The sequence below is a fragment of the Anolis sagrei genome, chromosome 2, assembly GCF_037176765.1.
Source record: "Anolis sagrei isolate rAnoSag1 chromosome 2, rAnoSag1.mat, whole genome shotgun sequence".
NCBI lineage: Eukaryota > Metazoa > Chordata > Lepidosauria > Squamata > Dactyloidae > Anolis > Anolis sagrei.
The window spans coordinates 194,336,228-194,361,780 of NC_090022.1; the positions used below are offsets into that span (position 1 = coordinate 194,336,228).

Consider the following 25,553-nt stretch of genomic DNA (forward strand, 5'->3'; position numbering starts at 1 on the left):
ATGTGGCATTGGGTCAAAACAATTGTTGAAATGCCTTTCTCTTTCGAGCTGGACAGGATAAAATCTTTTCCATCCTCCCATCTGACAGACAATAAAGTGATAATCTCTTAAGTTGAGGTAAGGATGTCTGTGTTATCACCCCTTGAAAGGTACTGTGAGAATAGCTACTGTTAAAATGGTAATTGTCACTGTACTTTCACAGCTTCATTTCCTTCTAACCCCATTATTCATACACACACACACACTCAAAGACATAAAATTATGTGTCTGTAGTATGCTCCAGGGTAACAATTCACAGGCTATAGTCCACATCACATACTCTTACGCCATTAACACATAAACTCAGGGCCCTTCCACACAGCCATATAACCCAGAATATCAAGGCAGAAAATCTGTTTTGAACTGGGTTATCCGAGTTCACACTGCCATATATTCCAGTTCAAAGCAGAAAATGTGGAAGAGACCTCACTGTTAAGTTTTGGGAAGACTTTTTACTTTCTGGAATGAATTTGGATGAGGCTAGTTTTTCCTGATGAGGTTCCCTGTAGGGGTGCGGAATTACAATCTCTATCAACTCCAGCCAATATGATCATGTTGTATCTGGCAAAATGATTCCTCTATCTAGATACAGTCAAGTTATTCATTGTGTTTTATGCACAATGAGAAGAGAACATTTCCAAGACTATTTGTAGGGAAGTTTTCATTAGGTGTATCATGCAGTTCCTTGGTACTTCTAAAATAAACCCAAGGTTTAGCACACGTTAAAATCAGGAGGAATCCAGAGATTTTGTTTTATGATCTCGTCAGCACGTGCATTTTAGGAGAGGCATCGAAATATGGGTGAGCCAACTCTAAGTTGCTGATGTCAAAATGGAGTCAGCAACTGAGCAAATCTTTCATGAAATGGAGATCTTGTTTAGCTCACGGCAAGATGGAGATATGGCAGGACCCCTGACCTAGTGACACGTCACCTAATCGACTCTGCCTGCCTCTCTCAACTGACAAACAACATAACAGCTGAGCAAATCCGATTGGATAGACGGACATGCGGCCGCATCATGGAACCTCAGCTGATTTTCGGTTCCTCTAACCCAATGAATTGAGATCATTCTAGAAGGTATCTGGGCTAATTATAGGCTGGGGATGGGTGATTCTGACACACCTGGTCACTGTTTTTCTCAACTTGTTTTTCTCAAAAGCTGAAAAACACCTAACCGCAAACCACTGCTACACTGACGAGGTTGTCCGAATGGCTTTTGGGAACAGGAGGACTTTCAACGGTAATGTACTGAATGCTTTTAATTTTGGAATTGGACTTTTCAGCCAAGAATATATGGCTTCTACTCAAATGGAGTTAATGTGAACACATTCCCAGTTAGATTTGTAGGCCCCAGTTCAGCTGACCTTGTTGCATATTGGAAAATGTGGCTCATGTCTATATTTACCCAAAGTTCCTGAGCATGATCAAAAATGGGAGAAAAAATATATAAGGAGCATATGTAGGAGAAGTGATAGCTGCCCTCTTTACCAATTCAGCAGCAAGTTTAAATACAATGTGGGGATCTCTAGGTTGTGATCTAGAAATTCAAAATTAACACCTTGTTTATTTACTTATTTACTTCATTTATACCCTGCCTTTCTCACCTCGCAACAACAAACCATTGAATATTGTTTATGGTTATATCCACATTATGCAACTATATTGGCTTCATATGACTTTAATTATCATTGGGTCTTTTCACACTACACAATTATAGATCAATGGTTGGCATTTAATTGTGATGGTTCCACCCCATGGAATCCTAGGATTTGCCATTTCTGGAGGAGCACTTAAACCTCTCAGTGAGACAGCTTGTGGCTCACTAAACTGCTAATCTCAGAATTCCACAGCATGTTGTCATAGCAGATAAACTAGAATCTGTCAGAAATATTAAAAATTAACTAGGTATTTTTAATTGCAAAAATGTGAGTCAAGCACTGAGAGGGTTAAGTGGATGCAATAACTCAGCAAAAGTTGCAATTCTTATATAAACAGGTGTGTCTGTAGTTTAGTAGCTGTCAGTCTGGTAAATGTCAGTGGGAGAAAGGTCTCTGTCTGAGAGAAGGCCTCGCAATGTGAGGTAGGCCTTAGTCTGTGAGAGAAACCTCTGTGTGAGGTAAACCTTAGTCTGTGAGAAGGCTTCAGAGTATGAGAAGGCCTGGTGTGAGAGAAAGTCCCAGGTTGAAAGCTTCATGTGCAAAGCTCCAGTATAAAGGCTGCTGTGTGTAAAAAGCTACTATTTATTTATTATTTATTTATTTTATTATTTGCATTTATTGACCGCCCCTCTCAGCCCGAGGGCGACTCGGGGCGGTGAACAACAACACAAAGAAACAGTGTACAATAAGTCAGGACAACACAACCAGACAATACAAACATAACATACAAACATACTGTGTGAAGCTCCAGTATAAGTTTGTTGTGAGAGGAGGCTCTGTGAGAGCAAAGCTGCTCATCTGCATGAGGAAGAAGCCCAGCATGAAAGCAAAGGAGGTATAAAGGACTTTGTGTTGTGGAAACCTCATTATTGTAAATAGTGCAAGGAAAACCCTCCTATGGAAGAGATGACATTGGTTTTTTTTTTATCACTTTGGGCTACTGGTGCTGGGTCACGCTGCTGCTAATGTAATGTAATGCAATTTGTGTGATTTTATTTGAATCCTATTATGTGAAACAGCAGCCTGTGTTTAAAAGAGAGGTGACCAATGAAATTTTAAACCAGAACAAAAGTGAACAACATTTAAAGCCCAGGGCAAGTTTCCAAACATTGATTCACCAGATATTTTGGACTTCAGCTCCCAGGATTTCTGATTGTCCAGATTGGCCACAGCTTCTGGTTCTTAAAGTGTGCTCTGTGGACCCCTTGGGGCTCTGCAAGGTATACTGAGGGGCTCAGTGCTTCACACCTCCTCCCCCTTTTCCTTCCCTCCCCATTCATAGGAATTTGTTCATTTTTCCCCCCAATTAGTTCACACAAACACTCTTCATACATCTGCCACTGGCCCAGCCCATCTGTGAATTTTTAAAACCCAATGCGGGCCCTGGGTCCAAAATATTGCCCATGCCTGATATATGTACATTATTTAAAATATATTATATTATGTATAAAAATTCTTGGGGATCCACAAGAAATGTTTGCTTCAAAAAGGGCTCCGCAGCTGAAAAAGTTTGAGAACTCCTGACATAGAGGATTTAAGTCTGGAAACCACTGGTGTAGGGGCTTTACCACACCAGCATGGCATCTCACAGCAAGTGTGTTGCTTAAGCACATGGAAACATACAACTATGGAAGCAATCGTGTTCATGCCTACTCTCCAATAGCTCTATGAAGATGTGTGTTCCCAATCAGTCTTCTGCAATGCATCATTTGACATCCTGTGCCCAGTCTACATAGCTTATGTGTACTGTTTCATTTCTTGTTTTTAGTCTGTAATTGCACAATTGAGCAGCAAATGGGGGGCACTTCTGGTTTGCGTAATTGCAGTATGTTGTTTTCCATCCTCTTCACAGCACAATTGTGCAATTATGGCAAAACAATTTTAAAAATATGTCTGTAGAATGGAGTAAAGCAATGGGACTTCACCCACATATGACAAAGCCAATGGGTTCTATTGCTCAAAATCCCTTGCTATAATACGTTCAGATACATTCCTGTCCAGAATTTACAGAAAAACATTTCAGAATCCTCCTTCCTACGTGGTCTCCATGCAAATGTTGGGACTAAAATAAAACTGTCAGATAAACAATTGTATTTGAAGCATTGATTTTAAGGTTTAATTAGAGCTGTTCGTCAGATAGTAAGTGAGAGACAGCCACATTTCCAGGATCTTGAGATAATGATGTTTCTCTACACACCACATCCTTCAACATAACTAGAGAGGTCCTGGCCTTGGCAATACAGTCTCCATGCCACCCTGTGAACAAAGAACAGGTGAGAAGAACATCTTAATTGTGTTTTTTTTAATGAACATTGATGTTTTAATTTAAGGCATTATTTTCAGCATATTTCATTGTTGCTATCATTTGGACTGAATCTACACAAAGACTATATCACAGCTCCGGTCTGCAATACTCCATCCTGATTTGATCCCATTAAGACAGGCATGGGCAAACTTTGGTCCTCCAGGTGTTTTGGACTTCAACTCCCACAATTCCTAACAGCCGGTAGACTGTTAGGAATTGTGGGAGTTGAAGTCCAAAACACCTGGAGGGCCCAAGTTTGCCCATGCCTGCATTAAAGTCACACTCACCCTTTTTAAATGCAAAATCAAAGTAGTTGTGAAAACCACATTAGATTATTTTAGGTCACAGGACCACAATGGCTGCAGTTTTTTCTTCTTCCTGGCATTCAAGCGTGCATGGATGTGTGTCTGTGTATTCATCCTTTTCTTTTTTTAAATGTCAGTCCTACCACCCACCTGCACTCCAATTAGATGACTCACCCGTCTCATTCCCATTTCTGTCCTTCCAAGTGATTGAGTGAGTAAGGGAACTTTAAATGCCCTGGCCTAAACTGAATGGGGAGTGTGACTGACTGACAGAGAGACATGTAGATATAAACTCACATGGAATAGTTGGGTTGCTGTAAGTTTTCTGGGCTGTATGGCCATGTTCCAAAAGCATTACCATACAGTCCAGAAAACTCACAGCAACCTAGTGATTCTGGCCATGAAAGCCTTCAACAACACATCTCACATGGAATAGAAAGCAGATGGTGTGATGTGTGGGTCAATGGCCAAAAGATGAATTAGAACAGTGGGAAAGGGCTTTGTTGACAGTCTTTTCATCTCCTCCCTTGGTCCTGCTCCCTTCGTCTGCCTTGGAGACCTGTGCACTATCTAACCTCTCTCCTCACTTACTCCGTGGTCCAATCCCCTTCCCCTTCTTCCACCCAAGTGAGTGAGTAACTGTGTCTCCCTCTCCCATTCAATCCTCTTCCCCGCATCCTGCTTGAATTACTGAATGACTGATCAGGGAGAGCATGCTATACATCTAAAATGACTTGAAGGAACACAACAGCAAGAACAAACAATTAAAGGGAGTAGGAAAAGAAGAAGACAACATTATAGCCAAATTGACTCAATCAGGAGAGCTGCAATCCTGAGTCTATAAGGTTTGACCATGGTTACTGATGACTGGGATTCCTGGAGGATCCTCATCCATAGACTGATGCCAACCCATTTTGAAATATTGATGGGTGTGCTATCGTTAAGCTGACAGAATTAGTAGTTGAAAGGTGAGTTGACCTGAAGATAAATCCCAATGATCTAAATGGGATTTATTTATATCAAAGTTCATCATCCAACACTTATTCTAGTTGCCATTAATAATAAGAGTTGGTCCCATGTAGCTACAGTGGACCTATTTTGGATAATGGTCAAAGTATTTCTTGAGATACTTTGACACCTGAGGACAAAGCTTGTGAATGACTCATGTTAAAGTTATTCTACTTTTACAGTGTGTGAAGTGTGATGGAGGCTCCTCCTTTGGAGGCTATTAAGCAGAGGCTGGATGACCATCTGTCGGGGGTGCTCAGAATGCAATTTTCCTGCTTCTTGGCAGGGGGTTGGACTGAATGGCCCATCAGGTCTCTTCCAACTCTATGATTCTATACAGCATATGACTTGTAATGCTACAAGGGAATGAGGCAAGTAAGCTTGTACTTCATCGTCCTCCCCCCAGCAATCAATGCCCCCTTACCAGGCGCCCATTCCATTCCATGAATTGGAGACCACAACCTTAGCACAAGCCGCGTCTGCAGCAAGATTGTTTGTCAGCAACTCTGCAAAGGAAGAAAGGGGAATACTGAGTGACAAAGTTCCTTATAAGAAATGTTATAGGACTGGAATAGTTTCAGGCTAACAAAGAGGACTCAAGAAGACTGAACTATATTTTCTATCCTTTTATTCCTGGCATTATTCCTATGATTATAAAATCTGCATGTCAGGTTGAAATGCAGCAAAATCATTGCCCAGTGGCACAATGGGTTAAACCCTTGTGCTGAATTATCCCACAATTTAGCCTTGGGGAATGCAACTTCTGAGGTAGTGCATATACAATTTTGACTAGCTCTGTAGACTAGGTTAGCCATGGCCAATGGGAGCAACAGTGACGGGTGGTAGGATATGTCATCCAGGAATCTCTGGAGGGCCATTTGGACCTTGATCAAGTCCCATCCTTGGGAAGTCAGTTCTCACCAGAGCATTGAATCCCACATTCATTGGAGCTTTGTTCGTTGCCATACTGGCACCAGTAGCGGCTGTTGATCTGGAAGATGCCAAAGTCAATGCTACCATCACTGTCATAGTGGAGGGCCTGAGTGTTGTAGCTGCTCTCATGGTACGCTGTGCAGACCCCTGGGAAAAGCAACAAGGAGAGGTGGGAAGGAAGCATGATTTGCTCTCAATAGAGATTCACCTTGTTAAGAGCATGAGATTGTTTCAAAATGCTTGGCCAGTTAGCCCAAGTATGGAGATATTATTAGGCCCTTTTGGTCGGCCACATCTGCACAAGTTACAAAATATGGATTTTCAAAGAGATCAGGAAATATAGGAAGATAAAGATGGAGTGGGAAGGGGAAAGAAATGATTGGAGGAAAGGTTGACTATAAATGTAACTAATAAGAAGATATTATGATGATGTCATTTGGTTTACTATCTTGATGCCCCTGCCCCCAATCCACTCTAGAAAGACAGAGTCTGCCTTCCTCCATAACTCTAGCCTGATACCTTGGTAGATAGACATGGAAGATCAACACCCCCCAAAACATAATGCTCAGTCTCGCCTATTTACAAGCAATACCTGACATTTTCATAAATGCTTGCCAACTGATGGCATTTCACCCCACTTACAATTGGCCAGGCTGTAGCCAGCATAGCCGTCCATCCCCTGTTGCTGGAGCTGCTGGGCCACCTCACATCGTGAGAGGTACTCTCCTTGTCCTGTGACCAGGAGGCAGGCGAGGAGCACAAGTGACCAGAGAGACCTCATCATAACTTCTCTAGGAAAGTCGTTAGGAAGAGGCACTGTGCTTGCTGCTTTTTATAACAGGCTCCCTGGCACGCCTCTGGAAGGGTCATACCACAGTCAACACACCTTTGAGATAACCTTCAGGAGGCAAACCTTCCCCTTGGCTAGTGTATCAACAAACCTGTAGTCCTTGAAAACACAAGGAAGGAAACAATGATACATCACAATTGTAGCATTATGGGCCCATTTCAGCTGCCATAGTGTGTAGATTCCTGGGGGTTATATAGTCACCCCTAATCCCCCATGAAAGTGGGGAAACCATGGATATCTCTAGTGAAGGGGAATAGGGTGCCAGTGTTGCTGTCCTTTATTTTGGGGTAGGTGGTAGCTCCTTATCCTGGTCCAAGGAGGAAGAGGAGTAGATCCTGCACACCTCGGCCACTTCATTTACCCAGCAGATCCTGACTCCTTTGCTGTGTTACATATGTCTGTTTCTTTGGAAGACGGTGGAATCTGGTGTCAAACAGGGATGTGTTATTGCCCCAACTTTATTCTCCATTTTCATTGCTATGATACTTCACCTTGTTGATGAGAAGCTTCCCACCGGAGTGGAAATCATCTATCGGACAGATGGCAAGCTATTCAACCTCAGCAGACTGAAAGCCAAAACCAAGGTTACAACAACATCTGTTATAGAACTCCAGTATGCTGATGATAAATGTCGTCTGTGCACATTCAGAAGAAGATCTACAAGCTACTCTAAACACCTTTGCAGAAGCATACGAGAAGCTCGGCCTGTCATTGAACATTGAAAAAACCAAGGTGCTGTTCCAGCAGACACCAGCCAACCCCTCTCCAATGTCTGTGATACAGCTTAATGGTGTAACATTAGAAAATTTTGATCATTTCTGCTACCTTGGCAGCCACCTCTCCACCAAAGTCAACATCGACACCGAAATACAACACCGCCTGAACTCTGCAAGTGCAGCATTTTTCCAAATGAAGCAGAGAGTGTTTGAGGACCGGGACATCCACAGGGATACCAAGGTGCTTGTTTATAGAGCTATTGTCCTCCCAACCCCGCTATATGCCTGTGAGACGTGGACTGTCTACGGACGCCACATGCAACTCCTGGAACGATTCCATCAGCGCTGCCTCCGTAAAATCCTGCAAATCTCTTGGGAAGACAGGCGGACAAGCATCAGCGTGCTGGAAGAAACAAAGACCACCAGCATTGAAGCGATGGTCCTCCACTATCAACTCCGCTGGGCCGGCCACGTTGTCCGGATGCCTGACCACCGTCTCCCAAAGCAGTTGCTCTACTCCGAACTTAAGAACGGAAAACGGAATGTTGGTGGACAGGAAAAGAGATTTAAAGATGGGCTCAAAGCCAACCTTAAAAACTCTGGCATAGACACTGAGAACTGGGAAGCCCTGGCCCTTGACCGCTCCAGCTGGAGGTCAGCTGTGACCAGCAGTGCTGCAGAATTTGAAGAGGCACAAATGGAGGGCAAAAAGGAGAAGTGTGCCAAGAGGAAGGAGTGTCAAGCCAACCCCAACCGGGACCGCCTTCCACCTGGAAACCAATGCCCTCACTGCGGAAGAAGATGCAGAGCAAGAATAGGGCTCCACAGCCACATACGGACTCACAAGAACACTGGAAGACAATCATCCTCGGAAAATGAGGGATCACCTAAGTAAGTAAGTATGTCTGTTTCACCTGGGCATAGAAAGGAGGAGGTACTGGATGAAACAGACACATGGGATAAGGAACACATGCCATATGCAAGGATTGGGGGTGCCATATTCACACAGCAAACCCAACTTCAGGAGATAGTTCTCAGTGGCACAAGCTTGTGAATAATTAAAACCATGATTGTGAAACCCCAAAAGGTGGAGGAATAGCTGATGTTAGGTCAGAAGGACCAGAGGAGCTCCATGGCTGAGAATGCCAAATAATCCTGCTGTCCAAATCTCAGGTTTCCACTGGATTGAACCAGAGCAATGGGGGTGTAAACACAGTGTTATAATTAGGTGATGTGAAAGAGAAAATATATTAAGCAGGAAGAATATATTGGTTTTCAAAAGGTACCAAATGGAAAAAATGAGTTATAGCTGGCAGCACATGTTAACTTGGAGTAGAATGTTATGTACAGATCAACACTATTGAAATGTATCAAATTACAGTAGTACAAGGCTTGGAAAATAGCATTGAACAACAAAATAATGAATAGCCTCAGCTTTTTTTTTTTTTTTTTAGTATTTATAGAATCATAGAGTTGAAAGAGAACTCGTGGGCCATCCAGTCCAACCCCCTGCCAAGAAGCAGGAAAATCACATTCAAAGCACCTCCGACAGATGGCCATCTAGCCTCTGTTTAAAAGCCTCCAAAGGAGGAGCCTCCACCACACTCCGGGGCAGAGAGTTCCACCGCTGAACAGCTCTCACACTCAGGAAGTTCTTCCTAATGTTCAGGTGGAATCTCCTTTCCTGTAGTTTGAAGCTATTGTTTTGCATCCTAGTCTCCAGGGCAGCAGAAAACAAGCCTGCTCCCTCCTCCCTATGACTCCCCCTCACATATTTATACATGGCCCTCATAATGTCTCCTCTCAGCCTTCTCTTCTTCAGGCTAAACATACCCAACTCTCTAAGCCACTCCTCATAGGGCTTGTTTTCCAGACCCTTGATCATTTTAGTTGCCCTCCTCTGGCCACATTTCGGCTTCTCAACATCTCCCTTCAATTGTGTGCCAGGAATTGGACACAGTGTGATTCCAGGTGTGGTCTGACCAAGGCAGAATAGAGGGGTAGCAGGACTTCCGTGGATCTACACTATACTCCTATTTATGCAAGCCAGAATCTTATTGGCTTTTTTAGTTGCTGCATCACATTGTTGACTCATGTTTAACTTGTCCATGAGGACTTCAAGATATTTTTACACGTACTGCTGGTGAGCCAAGCGCCACCCCCCCCCCCCCCTATGTATCTTTACATTTTGTTTTTTCTGCCTAAGTGGAGTATCTTGCAATTGTCCCTATCAAACTTCATTTTGTTAGTTTTGGTCCATCTCCTTAATCTGTTAAGATCATTTTGAATTTTGCTCCTGTCTCCTTGGGTATTAGCTAGCCCTCCCAATTTGGTGTCATCTGCAAACTTGATGATCATGCCTTCTAACCTTTCATATAAGTCTTTAATAAAGATGTTGAACAAGACCGGGCCCAGGATGGGACCCTGCTTATGGCACTCCACTCATCACTTCTTTCCAGGATGAGGAGGAAGCATTGGTGAGCACCCTTTGGGTTCATCCGCTTAACCAATTACAGAGCCACCTAACTGTAGTTTTGCCTAGCCCACATTGGACTAGTTTCCTTGCCAGAAGGTCATGGGGGACCTTGTCGAAGGCCTTACTGAAATCCAGATACGCTACATCCACGGCATTCCCCACATCTACCCAGCTTGTAACTCTATTGAAAAAAGAGATCAGATTAGTCTGGCATGACTTGTTTTTGATAAATCCACGTTGACTATTAGCAATTACAGCATTTGCTTCTAAGTGTTTGCAGACCACTTCCTTAATGATCTTTTCCAGAAACTTGTCTGGTATCAATACAAAGCTGGCAAAAGTTGTTCAGATGGATTTGGTACCTTTTGGAAACATGCTTCACATGTAAGCTAGGAGTGGCCACATCAGTTTGCTTTTGCCTCCTGGGGAGGAATAAGAGTTTGTTTCCCCCTCTCCAGTCCAAACTGCTGAGTTAGTTGAGTGCAACTACATTTTTGCTTTGATCTGAATTCAGCAATTGTCAGGTATATACCAGGTCTTGCTGATGCGAAAAGAGGACAAGAGAGAGAAGCAGGGACTTTCTAAAATTGGGCTAATTGAACCCCATCAGAACTGTTTTGGTGAAATCAGGAATATTGGTGAATATAAGATTGGGGGCGTTGATACATTTTGAGATAGAAACTTTTTAGAGGGAGGTTTACCATTTAGCCCAGTTTCTACTGCTGCCCCACTTGGGCCAACAGCCTTATTTTGAACGTAAACAAAGAAAGAGATCCTGAGCCAAGTGTTGTATGCATTCAAGGTTATATATTGCTGAGCTTTACCAGCCTAAAACTTCTGTTGTTGCCCTTTATAATTTCACTACTTAGTCTGAAAAACTTTATCTTATCATATCTTATTTTATCTTTAACTTATCTTATATTCAGAACCAAAAATAAACAGTGGGGCATATGATGCCCATGTGTTCTTGTTTGTTATCCCAAGACCAATGGGAAAAATAGCCTATGGTTCTTTTTGAAGGCATGCTGACATTTTGTCAAAAAATGCAGCTTTCTTGTTGGGAAGGGCACTCGTTTGGTCTAAAGCAGAGTGTTGTTGCAGATTAATCCTTCAACTACAGAAACTTCAGTTTCCTAAAGCAATGTTGGCACAGTCCAGACAACTCCAAAACTTTGAAGCTCCAATCTGATACAGAAATACCTGGAAGTCTCTGGTTGAACTCAGTGGGATTTTCTTGCCAAGTAACATACAGGAGACCTGAGTTCAAATCCCTGCTCAGTCTCTGGAACCCATTGAATGATCTCAGCATTACAGAAAGGCAATGGAAACCCTATTTTGTTTGGTCCATTCTCCTTTTTTCCGGGCCCATTCTTAATAAGATGCTTCAATCGTTTTGGTACTTGTTTAAAGCCAATTATACCTTCCTCCCTGTTTGTCTCAGTTCTTTACTCCTTTTTACAATGCCATTCTCTGCACCTCTATTCAGATCAGTAAATTGTACGAAGTTACAATTTCTTAGCATAAATTTTGTATGCTTTCACACTTATAGCACTTTGACTTCACTATCACTACCATAGCTCCATCCTATGGAATCATGGGATTTGTGGTCTGGTAAGGAACTCAGTATTCCCTAATATGAATACAACATTAGAGTTCCTGATATAGTAAACTTCAGAATCCAACAGGATAGAGCCACAATAGTTAAAGCAATGTGAAAATAATAAGTATAATCACACAGTGTAGATCCACCCATGTTCACACTGCAGTCTTCAAAAGGGAATGCTGCTGATGTAGCGTATCTGGATTTTGGTAAGGCCTTCTGGCAAACAAATTAGTCAAATGTGGGTTAGACAAAACTATGGTTAAGTGGATCTGTAATTGGTTAAGTGAACAAACCCAACGGGTGCTCACCAATGCTACCTCTTCATCCTGGAAAGAAGTGACAAGCGGAGTGCCATAAGCAGGGTTCTGTCCTGGGCCAGGTCCTGGTCAACATCTTTATTAATTACTTAGATGAAGGGTTTGCAGATGACACCAAATTGGGAAGATGACCAAAATGATCAAGGGTCTGGAGAACCAGCTCTATGAGGAAGAGCTTAAAGAGCTGGGCAAGTTTAGGCTGCAGAAGAGAAGGCTGAGAGATGAGACATGATGGGCCATGTATAAATATTTGAGGGGAAGTCATAGGGAGGAGGGAACAAGCTTGTTTTTTTGCTGCCCCGGAGACAATGGAACAATGGCTCCAAAGTGCAGGAAAGGAGATTCCACCTGAACATTAGGAAGAACTTCCCGACAGTGGAAGATGTTCAGCAATGGGACTCTCTGCCCCAGAGTGTGGTGGAGGCTCCTTCTTTGGAAGCTTTTAAACAGAAGCTGGATGGCCATCTGTCAGGGGTGCCTTGAATGCGATTTTCCTGCTTCTTGGCAGGGGGTTGGACTAGAAGTCTCTTCCAGCTCTTGATTCTGTGATTCTAGGTTGTTCAATTACTTCTGGATCACATGGTAGCAGGAGGAGGAATTTATTGCATTGTTTAAACTAAACAGATTCTGTTAATCCAGTTGGACCAGTGGTTGCCTGAATATGGAAGAAATTAAACAGCAGATGAGGAGTTCCTAAACAAATTTGACAAAAGTGTCAGGTTCAAAGTCATGAATTTTCTCACAGAACAGATACAGGCATCATATTACTGGACTGACACTCCCAGAGGTCATCACCATTGGCTAGAGCTGGTGGGACATGAATTCCAACAATATCTGAAGGGTTACATGAGTCCCATCTCTGTTGCAGAAGGTGGCAGCTATAGGATCCAGAGGAGGAAGGAAAGAGGGTGGGATGGGCCTGGAAGGACAATCTCAAGTGAGAGCTAGGAAAAATATTTTGACAACTCCCAGCACTCTTGCCTCCCCGCTTTCCAGTTTGCATACTGTTTTCATGTTGTGGCCAAGTAAGATGGCCACAGGCCACATGTGCTAAATTACAGAAAAAGACAACTCCTTGGCTGAACATGTCCCTTCTTTGAAGGGCTGCCTAGCCAATGAGAGAGCAGGAAAGCTGAAGCTGCCTGTTGGCAGGAGACACTAAGAAAACCAGCCTGTACAAGCCAGTATGCATTTTGGAAGCAGAACATTTTTTTTTAGTCTTCGATTTTTTAATTTTATTTCGCCATTGATCTCTACAATATCCACACCAAGAGAAGGTGCCCTTCAAGATTTTTTAGCTTATCTTATCCTTTAATGCTTACTGAACTATTGATCAATTGATAACACATGACCAGTCCTCCCACTGCCTGGAGAGGGCACTGTGTTAGAGATGATGGAATGGTGCCCACAATATCTTTGGAGCCAATTTCCGTCCTTCAAGGGCTAAGGGGACCTACAACAACACTACTTGAAGCAGGATGAATGAGATTGGCCTACTGCATGCTATGACATGAAACAGGGACTGTTCTAGAAGTCAAGTTGTCATGATGTCACAGGAACCCTGTTGGATTCCAGAAGCCCCTCCATCTTGTGAGCCTCTGTCTCCAATCCCAGAAGGATCCTAATACTCCTCTAACATACCCCATGTCTCTTCAGTAAGTGAGCCTCCAGGAGGGTGGGAATAGAGGACTCAAGCTGAGTGAGATATAGATCTATCTACTGCTTTTGTATGGAAATCTGGTCTTCTGAGATAAACAGAGGAGAACAGGTGCACTTCTGTGAGGGAAGTGGGCACTATCTGTTTTGTCATGTGTCTGGGGTAGTGTTTGGAAATGTTACTGTTTTGGACATCAGCTTCCCAAACTCACCAACCAGCCTGGTTACTGGAGCAGTGAAGATTCTCTTAAACCAGGGGTGTCAAACTCATTTTCACCAAGTGCCACACCAGCCTTATGGTTGCCTCCAAAGGGCCATTATATCCAAGGACTGATAATTCATGGATAAAGAGAGCCAACTATATTTTTTACATAATGGGCACTGCTCTTTATTTTTACCTGATTTGGGCACCCAAATGTTATTGAGTGACAATTCCCATCACTTTTGATTATCTGCTATGCAGACTGGGAATTGTAACTCAACAGCACTTGAGGCTCTGAGGTTGGGGAAAGGTTAAATTATATTTCAAAGTCAAAAGTAATATCCACAGGCCTTGTATTCAAACCCTGACTAAACAGAATAAATTGCAGTCTTCCAGATCTTACTGTATCACAGCTCTAGTAAGATGTAGTCCAGTGCATCTGGAGGGCCACACAAAATGCCATGGTGAGCTGGATTTAGCATGTGGATATTGAATTTGACACCTTATAAGGATAGTCGAGTCAAGGAACAGTTTTCCATGAACTTGTGACAAGCTCATACAGGATTCATTTGTAATTTTAATTCAAATGGGGGTATTATGGAGTGAGAATCTTTGGATCACAACTGAAGGATTTGGGAAATTCAGATTGCTATGCTTTACGTTTTTCTATCCAAGCATTGGGGTGGGCAAGAGAATAGCTGGCACCTTTCTGAATTGAGTTGGAAGTATGGCTGAAACCAAGTCTACAAGATGTCTCTTAATGACGAACCTGGAACTCAAAGCCTGTCACCTATAAAGCTTAGGAAGGTATGGAGAGGAGCATTGCTTGGAAGGCAATTTCAAGTTGGGTAGCCAGGTTTCAGGACCAACACTCCCTTCTCCTGTCCTCAGGATAAGGACAAAGTTGAGGAGCCAGAGCCTCTCACTAACAACCAAAGTAGGCAAGAAAGAGTAGGGTAAGGAGAACAATTAAATAAATGAAAGGGAAGTGTAGAATAAGAGCCATTTTAACACTAGTTAACTGCCATGGCTTGATGTTATGGAACTGTGAAAGTCGTAGTTTTAGAAAGGTCTTTAGTGTTCTCTGCCAAAGAGTGATGGTGCTATGACCAAGCTACAACTCCAGAATTATTGCATTGAGCCATGGAATTTAAAGTGGCATCAAAACTGCATTAGGCTGTTGTGTGTTTTCCAGGCTATATAGCCATGTTTCAGAAGCATTCGCTTCTGGTGTTTCTCCTGCATCTACTTATTCAATGTAGATACAGCCAAGGACGAATATTGATCCTTCAAGAGCATGGTATGGTTATGTGGTTAGCCAATGGCACTTCACAGAAAATCCTCAGGCAGGGAAAAGGACAAATGAATTCCTGGGAGAGCCAGCATGCTGTAGAGCAGTGGTTCTCAACCTGGGGTCCCCAGATGTTTTTGGCCTACAACTCCCAGAAATCCCAGTCAGTTTACCAGCTGTTAGGATTTCTGGGAGTTGAAGGCCAAAACATCTGGGGACCCACAGGTTGAGAACCACTGCTGTAGAGAACAATATGATGTAGCAGTACTGGCTGGTGATGTAACTTGACAGATCCTACCAAGCCATAAAACTCACCTGGTATTATTGAGCCACTCACTTTCTCTTTCGTAACCTAGCCTTCTCCACAGGTAAAGTGGGGAGAAAGAGAGCTGTACCATACCCTCCAACATTTTACAGATGAAAAACATGGCAAGCAACATCAGGGTGTGGTCAAGATGGCAAAAAGTGTAGAAGAGACTGCAGCAGTTTGCTCTTACCCATGCATACAGGGAAGGGCAAGGTTCTATGGTGTATTATGCTCTCCCCACTCCTGTGTTGAGTTGACATGGAAGGGGAACAAAGATATTGTTGAGGGTTAATCGAGGTTGTTCCTGCTAATTGGAGGGCATGACATGCACACCACCTTGAGCTCACTGGAAAGAATTGGGATAAAAGTGTAATAAATATATAAATATTGAATCTAGATATGGGGACAAAAGGGTCTCACAATGCTTTTTTTCTCTTTCTGTGAAGGTCACATTGTCACCTCTTTCCTCTACTCTACCTGCTGTTGATCGCAGATAGACTTTTCTGCATTCCCTCAGTACTTTTTTAGGGATGAGGTGTCTTCCACTGCTGCTGCAACTCCTGCTGTGCTTTGCATCCAGTATTGAGGGGAAAATCTTCGAACGCTGTGAACTGGCCAAGTTGTTGAAGAATTATGGCTTGGATGGATACCGTGGGTACTCCTTGGCAGACTGTGAGTGTCCTCTGATCCATCTCCTCTTTATCTTCCTTCACTGAGTGAGACCAGTCTTTCTGTAGACCACAGCTTTCCAAAATTTCATGTTGATGACAATCTTTTTTAGACATGCATCATTTCTTGACATAGCAACTCAGTTTTACTGGCAAACCAGAGGCTAAACCAACCACTTAGAAGAGATATGGAACATGTACATAAATTGTAGTAATTAAATCTATGTGGACACAATATATCTAAGGAAAACGTTCATTTTTATTTTTATAAACGGGTGGTTTTATTGTGTATCTAACATAGGCCCACATGTTTCTTGTTGCATTTCCATGACACGCCTACACACTACAGCTGGTGCACTAATGTGTTGCAATACACAGAAAAAGTCAATGGAAAAGCAGGAACATTTTTCCTGTGTCTGAAAATAGACTTAAAAGAACTAGGCCTGAATGGGGAACCTACTGCTCTCTGTATATTGTTGGACTTTATCTCCTTGGGCAGGCAGGGTTGGTCAGTGTTCAAGGATGTTAGAAGCTGTCATCCAACAACATCTGAAATGTTGTAAATTTCAAAACGTAATCTAACACAGTGGTTCTCAACCTGTGGGTCCCCAAGTGTTTTGGCCTACAACTCCCAGAAATTCCAGCCAGTATACCAGTTGCGAGGATTTCTGGGAGTTGAAGGCCAAAATATCTGGGGACCCACAGGCTGAGAACCACAGGTCTAACAGGTTTTAGCCAGTGACTGCAAGAAGCTTTTAATGATGCACTATTCTGTCAAATTTAAAAATCTTCTTGTCTTTTAATGGATTTTTGAAAAATGATTTTAATTCCCTGGATTGTTTAATTTTAAAAGTAACCTTTACTTGCTCTTGCTGATATCTCTGTATATTTCACCTGTTTATTGGGCACTTGGTATTGGCTGGGGTTTGGTTCTAGGATTGCAATGGATACCAAAATCCATTGATGCTCAAGTCATAGTAAAATGGTGTCCCTTATACAAAATGGCAAATCAAGGTTTGTGCTTTATACTTTCAAACCATCTTTTCAAGATTTGGATAGTGGGATTTGTGGGTGCAAAAAACAGATACAAAAGGCAGATGACATTTGCTTTCAGTTTTGTAAATGACTTTGAGTCCCACTATTGGGGGGAAAGTTGAGATATTAATGTAAAAACAATAACACGAGCAACACCAGCAACATCCAATGCTCTGTCTAGTAAACTCTATAAAATTAAGTGTGTATGTGTTTGTGTGTGTGTGTGGTTGTCAAGTGTCCCTTATTATAAACAGTGTCTCCTATTTTGAGGGTTGGAAAGCTTATCCTTTTATATAAACCAGTGGTTCCCAACCTTTTTTTTTTTTTACCAAGGACCACTTGATCAGGAACCACTCTCCAACATTCGAACCAAAAATATTACAGATCAGTTTTTGGTCAACTTTAGTTATTTGGTTATTTGTAGTGCTGATTGAGAAAATTGCATTGGATAAACCACATCAGCTCAAGTTTCTGATAAAGAACATATGCCATCCAGTACTCGCCATCTGATATCCCACAGAAGGTTAATAAACCTCAGCAGGCCCGTAGCCAGGATTTCAATTTTGGGGGGGGGGGGGGGGGTGGGGTGTGAGTTTTTTTCAGGAGGGGTTTCGGCGGGGCTGAGTTTCGGGGGGGGGGGGGGGCTGAAGCCCCTCAAGCCCCCCCCCCCTCCCCGGCTACATGCCTGAACCTCAGAACTATAAGGGGATTTTGTAAGACCAATCACTCTCAATACAATGGTGTAGTAACGGTGAGGCTGTGGATCTTTTTTTTAGTTCTTGCTGACCACCGGTGGTCCATGAATCACAGGTTGGGAACCACTGATATAAACTGAATGAGATGCCAAATTTCCTGTATTTTGTGGTGTGGCTCCTTCATAAAGTCAGAAATGTCTGCATCATATAATTTATAAATGTGTGAAATAACATCACTTTTCTAAAGAAACACAGGGCAAAGTGAATGGAAAGCTTTCATTTGATATTTTGAAAAAAACCAAGTGCTATCTACTTCCTGGTTATAAACCTTGCTGTCCCTTATTGTTTTTTTTTTTTTTTTAAAAACTAGCAACACTACTCTTTGTGTGTGTGTGCACGTGCACACACACACACACACACACAGACATGCTTTGCAAAACTGCCTGCTAGGACCATCCCAAGACCATTTGATGCCTGAGGCAAGAGGCAGCCAGTCTTTCCTCTGCCGTTCCACATAATGAAAGTCTTTGGTCTGGCTGCTGAATTTTTCTACCTAACCATTACCACTGGGTATGGTCTCCTGCACCACACTCTTTCATACCACAGCAGATACAACTTGCCATCTTCAAGGTTAAGAGGGCCTATTGCATGCCCTATACTGCTCTGCCGCTGTTCCGCATTCTAGTCTCCAGGGCAGCAGAAAACAAGCTTGCTCTCTCCTCCCTATGTTCTTTCATATTATACACAAGACAATTTTTCAGGTTTTTCACTTCTGGAGGGTGTTCTATACCCTTAATGCCAGGAAATTTGGAGGGCTGACTGTATTCTTGATTAGATTCACACAGACAAGGGATATAAAAAAAAACCTTTTGTTGCCCCTAGAGCAGAATGTATGTGCTGAATTCCTGCATCATTCTCCTTCTCCTCTGTAACAGGGGTCTGCATGGCTTTTTACGAGAGCGGCTTTGACACCAAGATTGTGAGACCAGAAGCCAATGGCAGCACAAGCAACGGCATCTTCCAGATCAACAGTTACCTCTGGTGTGAAGATTACAAGCGCTTTAAGCCAAACATATGCCAAATGCACTGCAGCGGTGAGCTCTCTGAAGTGGGTTAGCTTCTCGTCTACAGTGGGATATACTCTACTGCAAAGGGATGAGCAAAGGACATAGTGGAAGGAAAATGAAGCTCTTCCCTTAGTGTTAAGAATGCAAATGTAAGGGTGCAAATTATCTCCCATATGCAAGCACACTCAATGCAGAGACAGATCTCTTTTACACAGCACTTTGTACCAAAGTGCTATCAAAGTGCTGTGTGTAAGAGGTCTGTGTCTTTGAGACACAGATCTCTCCATTCTGTAGGGCAGTGGTTCTCTACCTGTGGATCTCCAGATGTTTTGGCTTCCAACTCCCATAAATCCTAAGAACTGGTAAACTGCCTGTGATTTCTGGGAGTTGTAGACCCACAGGTTGAGAACCACTGTTGTAGGGTGCACCTGCATGGTAGAATTAAGTTGGATTATGACTGGGTTCAAATCCATGATCAGGTATGGAAACCCACTGGATGAGCTTGGATGGAAATGTTACTTTTTGAGCCACAACAGAATTCCCTTGGCATTGTGGCCAGTGTCCATACCGGCTATGGGAACTAAGGGCATGGAGTTTGAACAAGTATTGTAGTGTCTGGAGCTCTGGCTTGCATGTCTATCACACTTGGAGGAGGGGGTAATATGCTGATGCATAGGTACCAGGTAAGAGAGCTTGAGAAGCAACAGTCTTTGTAAGAAGAAGAGATGAATAAAGGATGTGGGGATGAAGTGTTACCACCCAGGCCAGAGATGAACAGCCTCAGAAGCTTCAAGGATAGGCAAAAATGACCAGATGTTTCTTGGACCAAGAGTAGGGTTCATTTAGGTTTACAGAAAAACAAAAAGGAAAAAAATGGGGTTCACGTGCATATGGATGCCAATCTATCTTGTGTAGGAGGAACAATTGCCGCACTGGAAGACAAGCTTACCTGTCCAAACCATCCAGGAATTTAAGATAGTCTGGGAGGCCCTGCTCTCGATCCCGCCTTCCTTGCAGGCACACTTGGTGGGGACAAGAGACAGGGCCTTCTCAGTGGTGGCCCCTCAGCTGTGGAACTCCCTTCCCAGGGATATTAGATCGCCCCCTCCCTCCTGACATTGTGGAAAAGAGTAAAAACCTGGCTCTTTGAGCAAGCTTTTGGTAACACGGCATAATTGGATAAATACGGTATGATGAAATAACAAACATGGAACAGCTTAGATGATACAGATAAGGAGTCAAACTGGTAGATGCTAATTATTATAGTTTTAATTGGTTTTTATCTGGATTTTTATTATGTGATATTAAATGTTTTAAATGGATATGTATATATGCATGTTTATGTCATCTAATTGTTGCCAATCTGTACGCCACCCTGAGTTGCCTTTGGGCTGAAAAGAGCAGGATAAAAATGCTGTAAATAAATAAAAATAAATAAATGTATACTCCTTTCTTATCTTGACTACTTAAGACAGCCTACATAGGCTTTTCACCAATGGAAATGTGTGTCTCTCCAATTTGTCTGGCCAGGAGGGTATGGCTTTACTTTTAAAAATGCAGTTTCAATGTAGTATGCATCCAGTCCTAAAAGAATTCAAGATGTGTATTTATTTATTTATTTATTTATTTATTTATTTATTGTATCAGAAGTGAACCAAGGGTACAGTTGTAATGTATTTAAAAAACACAAAGTTTTAAAACCTGACATTATATTAGATGTGTACTGATATAAATGGATTATATCCTAATGTGATAACATTCAAGACACTTAGCAGGGGTGGTGTAACATAGGATCAATGTTGGCTTGGCTCTCATGCCCTGCTTCCTCTTTCCTTGCAGATCTACTGACCAGTTACATTAGGGACGACGTTGCCTGTGCCATGCGGATTGTACAAGGACCCAAAGGACTCGGGGCTTGGTAAAGGAATATATAAGGGTTTGTGGCCCGGATGGGGTGGGGGGCAGGCAGGAAGGCAGATATGTACTCTGAGTCCTTGCATTCCCAAGCAAAACCTTTCCATGTTGGTGCTTTCGGTCCTCAGGAATCACAAGGAATTTTGTTGACAAAACATGGGAGTAATATCTAACCAATGCTGTTACTCCTAACCATCTGTATGGCCATGTTCTAGAGGCATTCTCTCCTGACATTTCGCCTGCATCTATGGCAAGCATCCTCAGAGGTAGTGACATCACTACACATGTTCTAGAGGTTTTAAATGCCTCTAGAACATGGGCATATAACCTGAAAAAAACTACAACAATCCAGTGATTCCGGTCATGAAAGCCTTCGAAAATACATAATCACCCAGTTCCTAGAGGAGTCCATAGTTTCAATAGAACTGAACTACCTGCAATGGAAACAATAATCTGATATACCCTTTGACTTCTCAATTTAGTTGCAAAAATGTCAAAGGAGATGAATCAGTTTGTGGCGATATCTCTGGTTTCATAGTCATATCCTACCTGGAAAGTCTCTATGCCTCTACAAATATTACTTTTCATGTTGTACTGCCACTTAGTGGTCATTTTAAAATATGCCTGTTCTTACACAATTCATGGAGAATTTGAATTTCAGCATTAAACCAAATGCTTTCACTAATCATAGCTTAAATAACTTATCCCCCCATATTTTTTATTATTTCCCCTACATTTATGTTGTTGATTAGTTGGAGGTCCATTTTCTTCATTCAATTCTTTCCACAAAATGGTCCTCCCTTTTTCATCTTCTGATCATGCAAAGCAAACTACAGATTCTAAGAATTTTACGTCATTTTCCTTCCCACCATTTTACTTTCATGTTTTCACCCAAAGCAGACTGTAGGCTCAAAGGTTGGCTGAATAGTACTATTAGCTGGGAGTTTAAAGACAACAGTGGATGCACCTGGCTTCAATTCTGTTTGGGCCATAGAATAATGGTTCTATGAAGGAAGGAAGCAAGGCTACATATAGTCATTGGCTTTGTGGCCACATCCTGGACCTCATGCTATCTGTACCAGTGGGCATTCATGTGCTTTCCATGTTCAGGCTCCTCATTTTATATGTCAGGCTCATACAATCAAAATTACACAACAGTATGATTCTTGTAAGAGTATAGCAAAAAGGAGGAGGAGGGTTGTACATACCTACTTGAGCTCATTGGAAGAAGCCAAGGGACTGGAATTCTAAATTAATAAATACTTATGGTGAGAACACAGGGATAGTCTAACAAGTGTAACATATGCATGTGTGTATATGTGCCTTCAAGTCACCAGCTGATGTGCCTTCAAGTCACCAGCTATGAATTTCATAGAGTTTATTTGATAAGGACTTCTCAGAGGAAGTTCTACCAGTTCCTTCCTCTGAAATAAGAGCCTCCAGTACCTGGTGTTCATTAGCAGTTTCCCAAGTACTAATTAGAACTGGCCTTGCTAAGCATACAAAGTATTTAGGCCCTTATGCATAACATCTATCTCTGTGTGTGTTCAATTTGCTGTCAACTTGTAGTATTCCCTTGAATTTCATAGGGTTTCTTAGGTAAGGAATATGTGGAGGTAGTTTCTGCAGAGACCTGTTGCCCTCCACCTTTTCACAGATGAAAACTGGGTCACAACATCAGTGTGGTCAAGATAGCAAAAGTTATCTCTGAGGAAGTGTAACTTATGACCTCATCACACAGGGGAGCAAGCGTGGCAAAATGGCAGGTGTGAGAGGTGATGGCAGGTGTGAGAAGTGACGCTATGGCACGGTGACGTTTCCCCCATCATATCAGGGAAGTGTCACCCAACCAGGGCGAAAGTGTGGAGCCAGCACAAAATGGGAAAGCTCCCGTGTTTGGAGGGAAGAGTGGAAATCACAAGACGTCATGTGATAGCAGGCATGGGGCTCGGTCCCTGAAGCAGGCTGGAAGCATCCGATGATGCTTAAGAGAGGCTGCAGCTATTTGTTTTTGCTTGAGCCTACTGGCAAGGACAAGGTTCTGGACCCCCCCCCCCCCCTCCGCATGCTGCCCCTCCCTACTGCATAGCTAATGGAGTGCAAACTACTTTTGCACTTTGAACTCAACTTGCAGCAACTGAAGTAAGCTGAAGAAAAATGGGGAAAGTAGGGGAGAAGTGATAAACAAATATTTTAAAAATGGGACTACAGAAGATTAATTGGGGCTCTCTGTATCAAGAGGTGACCATTGGAGAGTTTTCCTTTTTCTCATATTTTGGCCATGAACTCTCAGAATCTAGGATGTTCCTGACCTCATACGAGGGGTATTTTTTAAGTAAGGTCCGTTTGAACATAAGTACACAACGAAAGTTTATTTCAAAAAAGTAAATTTATTTTCAGAAAGTACGTACTTCACTCTATTTTTCGACATAGTTGCCAAGTTTGTTCAAACACTTATCATACCTCTGAACCAATTTTAAAATACCCTCTTCATAAAAACTTGCCGCCTGCTGAAGCCACCAAATCGTCTGTAATCAAAGAAGGGCGACCGGAGCGGTCCTCATCATGGACATTGTCACGGTCATCTTTGAATTGTCGTACCCACTTACACACTTTGCTTTCACTCATAACAGTATCACCATACATTTCACAAATCTGTCGATGAATTTCTGCAGCAGGCAGGTTCCTTGCTGACAAAAACCATATCACTGAGCAAACCTCACATGCGGCGGGTGAGTTGATAGTTTTAAACATTTTTAAAGCACAGAACAGAACCGTACAGGTTAGCTACAGAGCGGAAACTGAGCACAGTTGTTCTCGAGGCATGCTGGTACTTGACGCACGTACTCGTTGCGGTATGTGAGCAAACTACTAGTGTCTACAACAAAACGGACCTTACTTAAAAAATACCCGTCGTATTTAGTGTTTCCTGTAAATCATTACATCTCTGAGGCTGTGAGATCTCTTCCCTGGAAATCTAGTATCTCTTGCAAGTCTAGTGGTTTAGTAGTGCTCTGAACCAGCCCTATCTTTAGATAGAATGAAGCAATCACTCTGACAACAGATGCTGAGAGGTGGTAGAGGTGAGACTTGTGTGGAATGTTTCCTGTCCTCTAGACTAGATTGTTGCCTTCAGGTATGGTTACAAGCTTCTCTTACATCATTTGTGTGCTGGAGGCTTCTTTTTTGGAGGCTTTTAAACAGAGGCTGGATGGCCATCTGCCAGGGGTGCATTGAATGCAATTTTCTTGCTTCTTGGCAGGGGGTTGGACTGGATGGTCCATGAGGTCTCTTCCAACTCTAGGATTCTGTGAAGAGATATTCAAATGCCAGTCGGATTGACCATTCATATAGAATGACAGAAGAGCATACAACACCATTTTGTTCGTTGCTCTGACAATCAAATGTCTTAGGCTAGTCTGGCAGAGTTCTCACCCATCTTTTGTATGTTTCAATGGTGAATTGTACCACAGAATGTTTAAAATGGTTACATCTGTTACATATGTCTTATATTTCTCCGGACTAAATTCTTTTTGCTTCTGACTCCTCCCTTTCAGGAAAAAGTGGAAGAAAAATTGTGAAGGCGAAGATGTGGATATCTGGTTGAAAGGATGTGAGCTGTGAAAAGACAAAGAGAATCCAAACTCCAAAAATTAGGGCAGAGAAGGCTGTTGGAATGTTTGGCACCAATAACACAACAAACACCCATAGACTGTTGCTATTCCTGGCACTAAACAGCACTAGCTGAATGAACTCTTTTGTAACTCTGACCTTTGGTGCTAGGAGAGAAATTGTAACTTGGACTTGAGACACCCCTTTTTGGTATAAAAATATGTGTTCAAACATTGTTATTGAGATGCTATATACATTACAATTAATACATGTCCACAGTGTTCAAATGGTCATATTCAAAGATAACTTTCAGAGGCACATTACAGCTTTCTCTATATATGAAGGTGAGTACTGCCCTGGCAGAAAGGCTTTCATGAAGGACAACTTTTTAGTACAATCTGCAGCTTCACAAGAATGTAAAACAGCTTGGAAAAAATGAGGTTGGGATTAAAGCCAGTGTCTATAATGGCTGGGGAATTCTGGGAGGGGTACTCCACAAAGCTGTGTTCCCTGGGATAGGGAGATACTGTCAGTTCAAACCAGGGCAATTATGAGAACTTTCATAGGTCTAGCCCAGGGGTCCTCAAACTACAGCCCGGGGGCCGGATACGCCCCTCCTAGGGCATTTACCCGGCCCTCGCTCAGGGTCAACATAAGTCTGAAACAACTTGAAAGCACACAACAACAATCCTATCTCAGCAGCCAAAAGCAGGCCCACACTTCCCATTGAAATACTAATAAGTTTATATTTGTTAAAGTTGTTCTTCATTTTAATTTTTGTATTGTTTAAGTGTTTTTGCACTACAAATAAGATATGTGCAGTGTGCATAGGAATTCATTCAGATTTTTTTCACTTTATAATCCAGCCCTCCAACAGTTTGAGGGACTGTGACCT

The 25,553-nt window shown here is 42.4% G+C and overlaps 2 protein-coding genes across 2 annotated transcripts; one reads left to right on the forward strand and one right to left on the reverse strand.

Annotated features, from left to right (window-relative positions):
* Window positions 1–3,817: 3,817 nt before the first annotated feature.
* On the reverse strand, window positions 3,818–7,030 carry LOC132766514 (lysozyme C II-like). Its single transcript, XM_060760862.2, has 4 exons — window positions 6,892–7,030; window positions 6,238–6,396; window positions 5,741–5,822; window positions 3,818–3,954 (listed from the first exon to the last, which is right to left on the reverse strand). Exons 1-4 carry the CDS (start codon window positions 7,028–7,030, stop codon window positions 3,888–3,890), a joined length of 447 nt encoding a protein of 148 aa, XP_060616845.2. The 3' UTR covers window positions 3,818–3,887.
* A 9,150-nt stretch (window positions 7,031–16,180) lies between these two features.
* On the forward strand, window positions 16,181–24,670 carry LOC132766513 (sperm acrosome membrane-associated protein 3-like). The gene is made up of 4 exons (XM_060760861.2): window positions 16,181–16,339; window positions 19,001–19,159; window positions 20,972–21,050; window positions 24,604–24,670. The coding sequence occupies exons 1-4, from the start codon at window positions 16,198–16,200 to the stop codon at window positions 24,668–24,670; spliced, it is 447 nt and encodes a 148-aa protein (XP_060616844.1). The 5' UTR covers window positions 16,181–16,197.
* The last annotated feature ends 883 nt before the right edge of the window (window positions 24,671–25,553 follow it).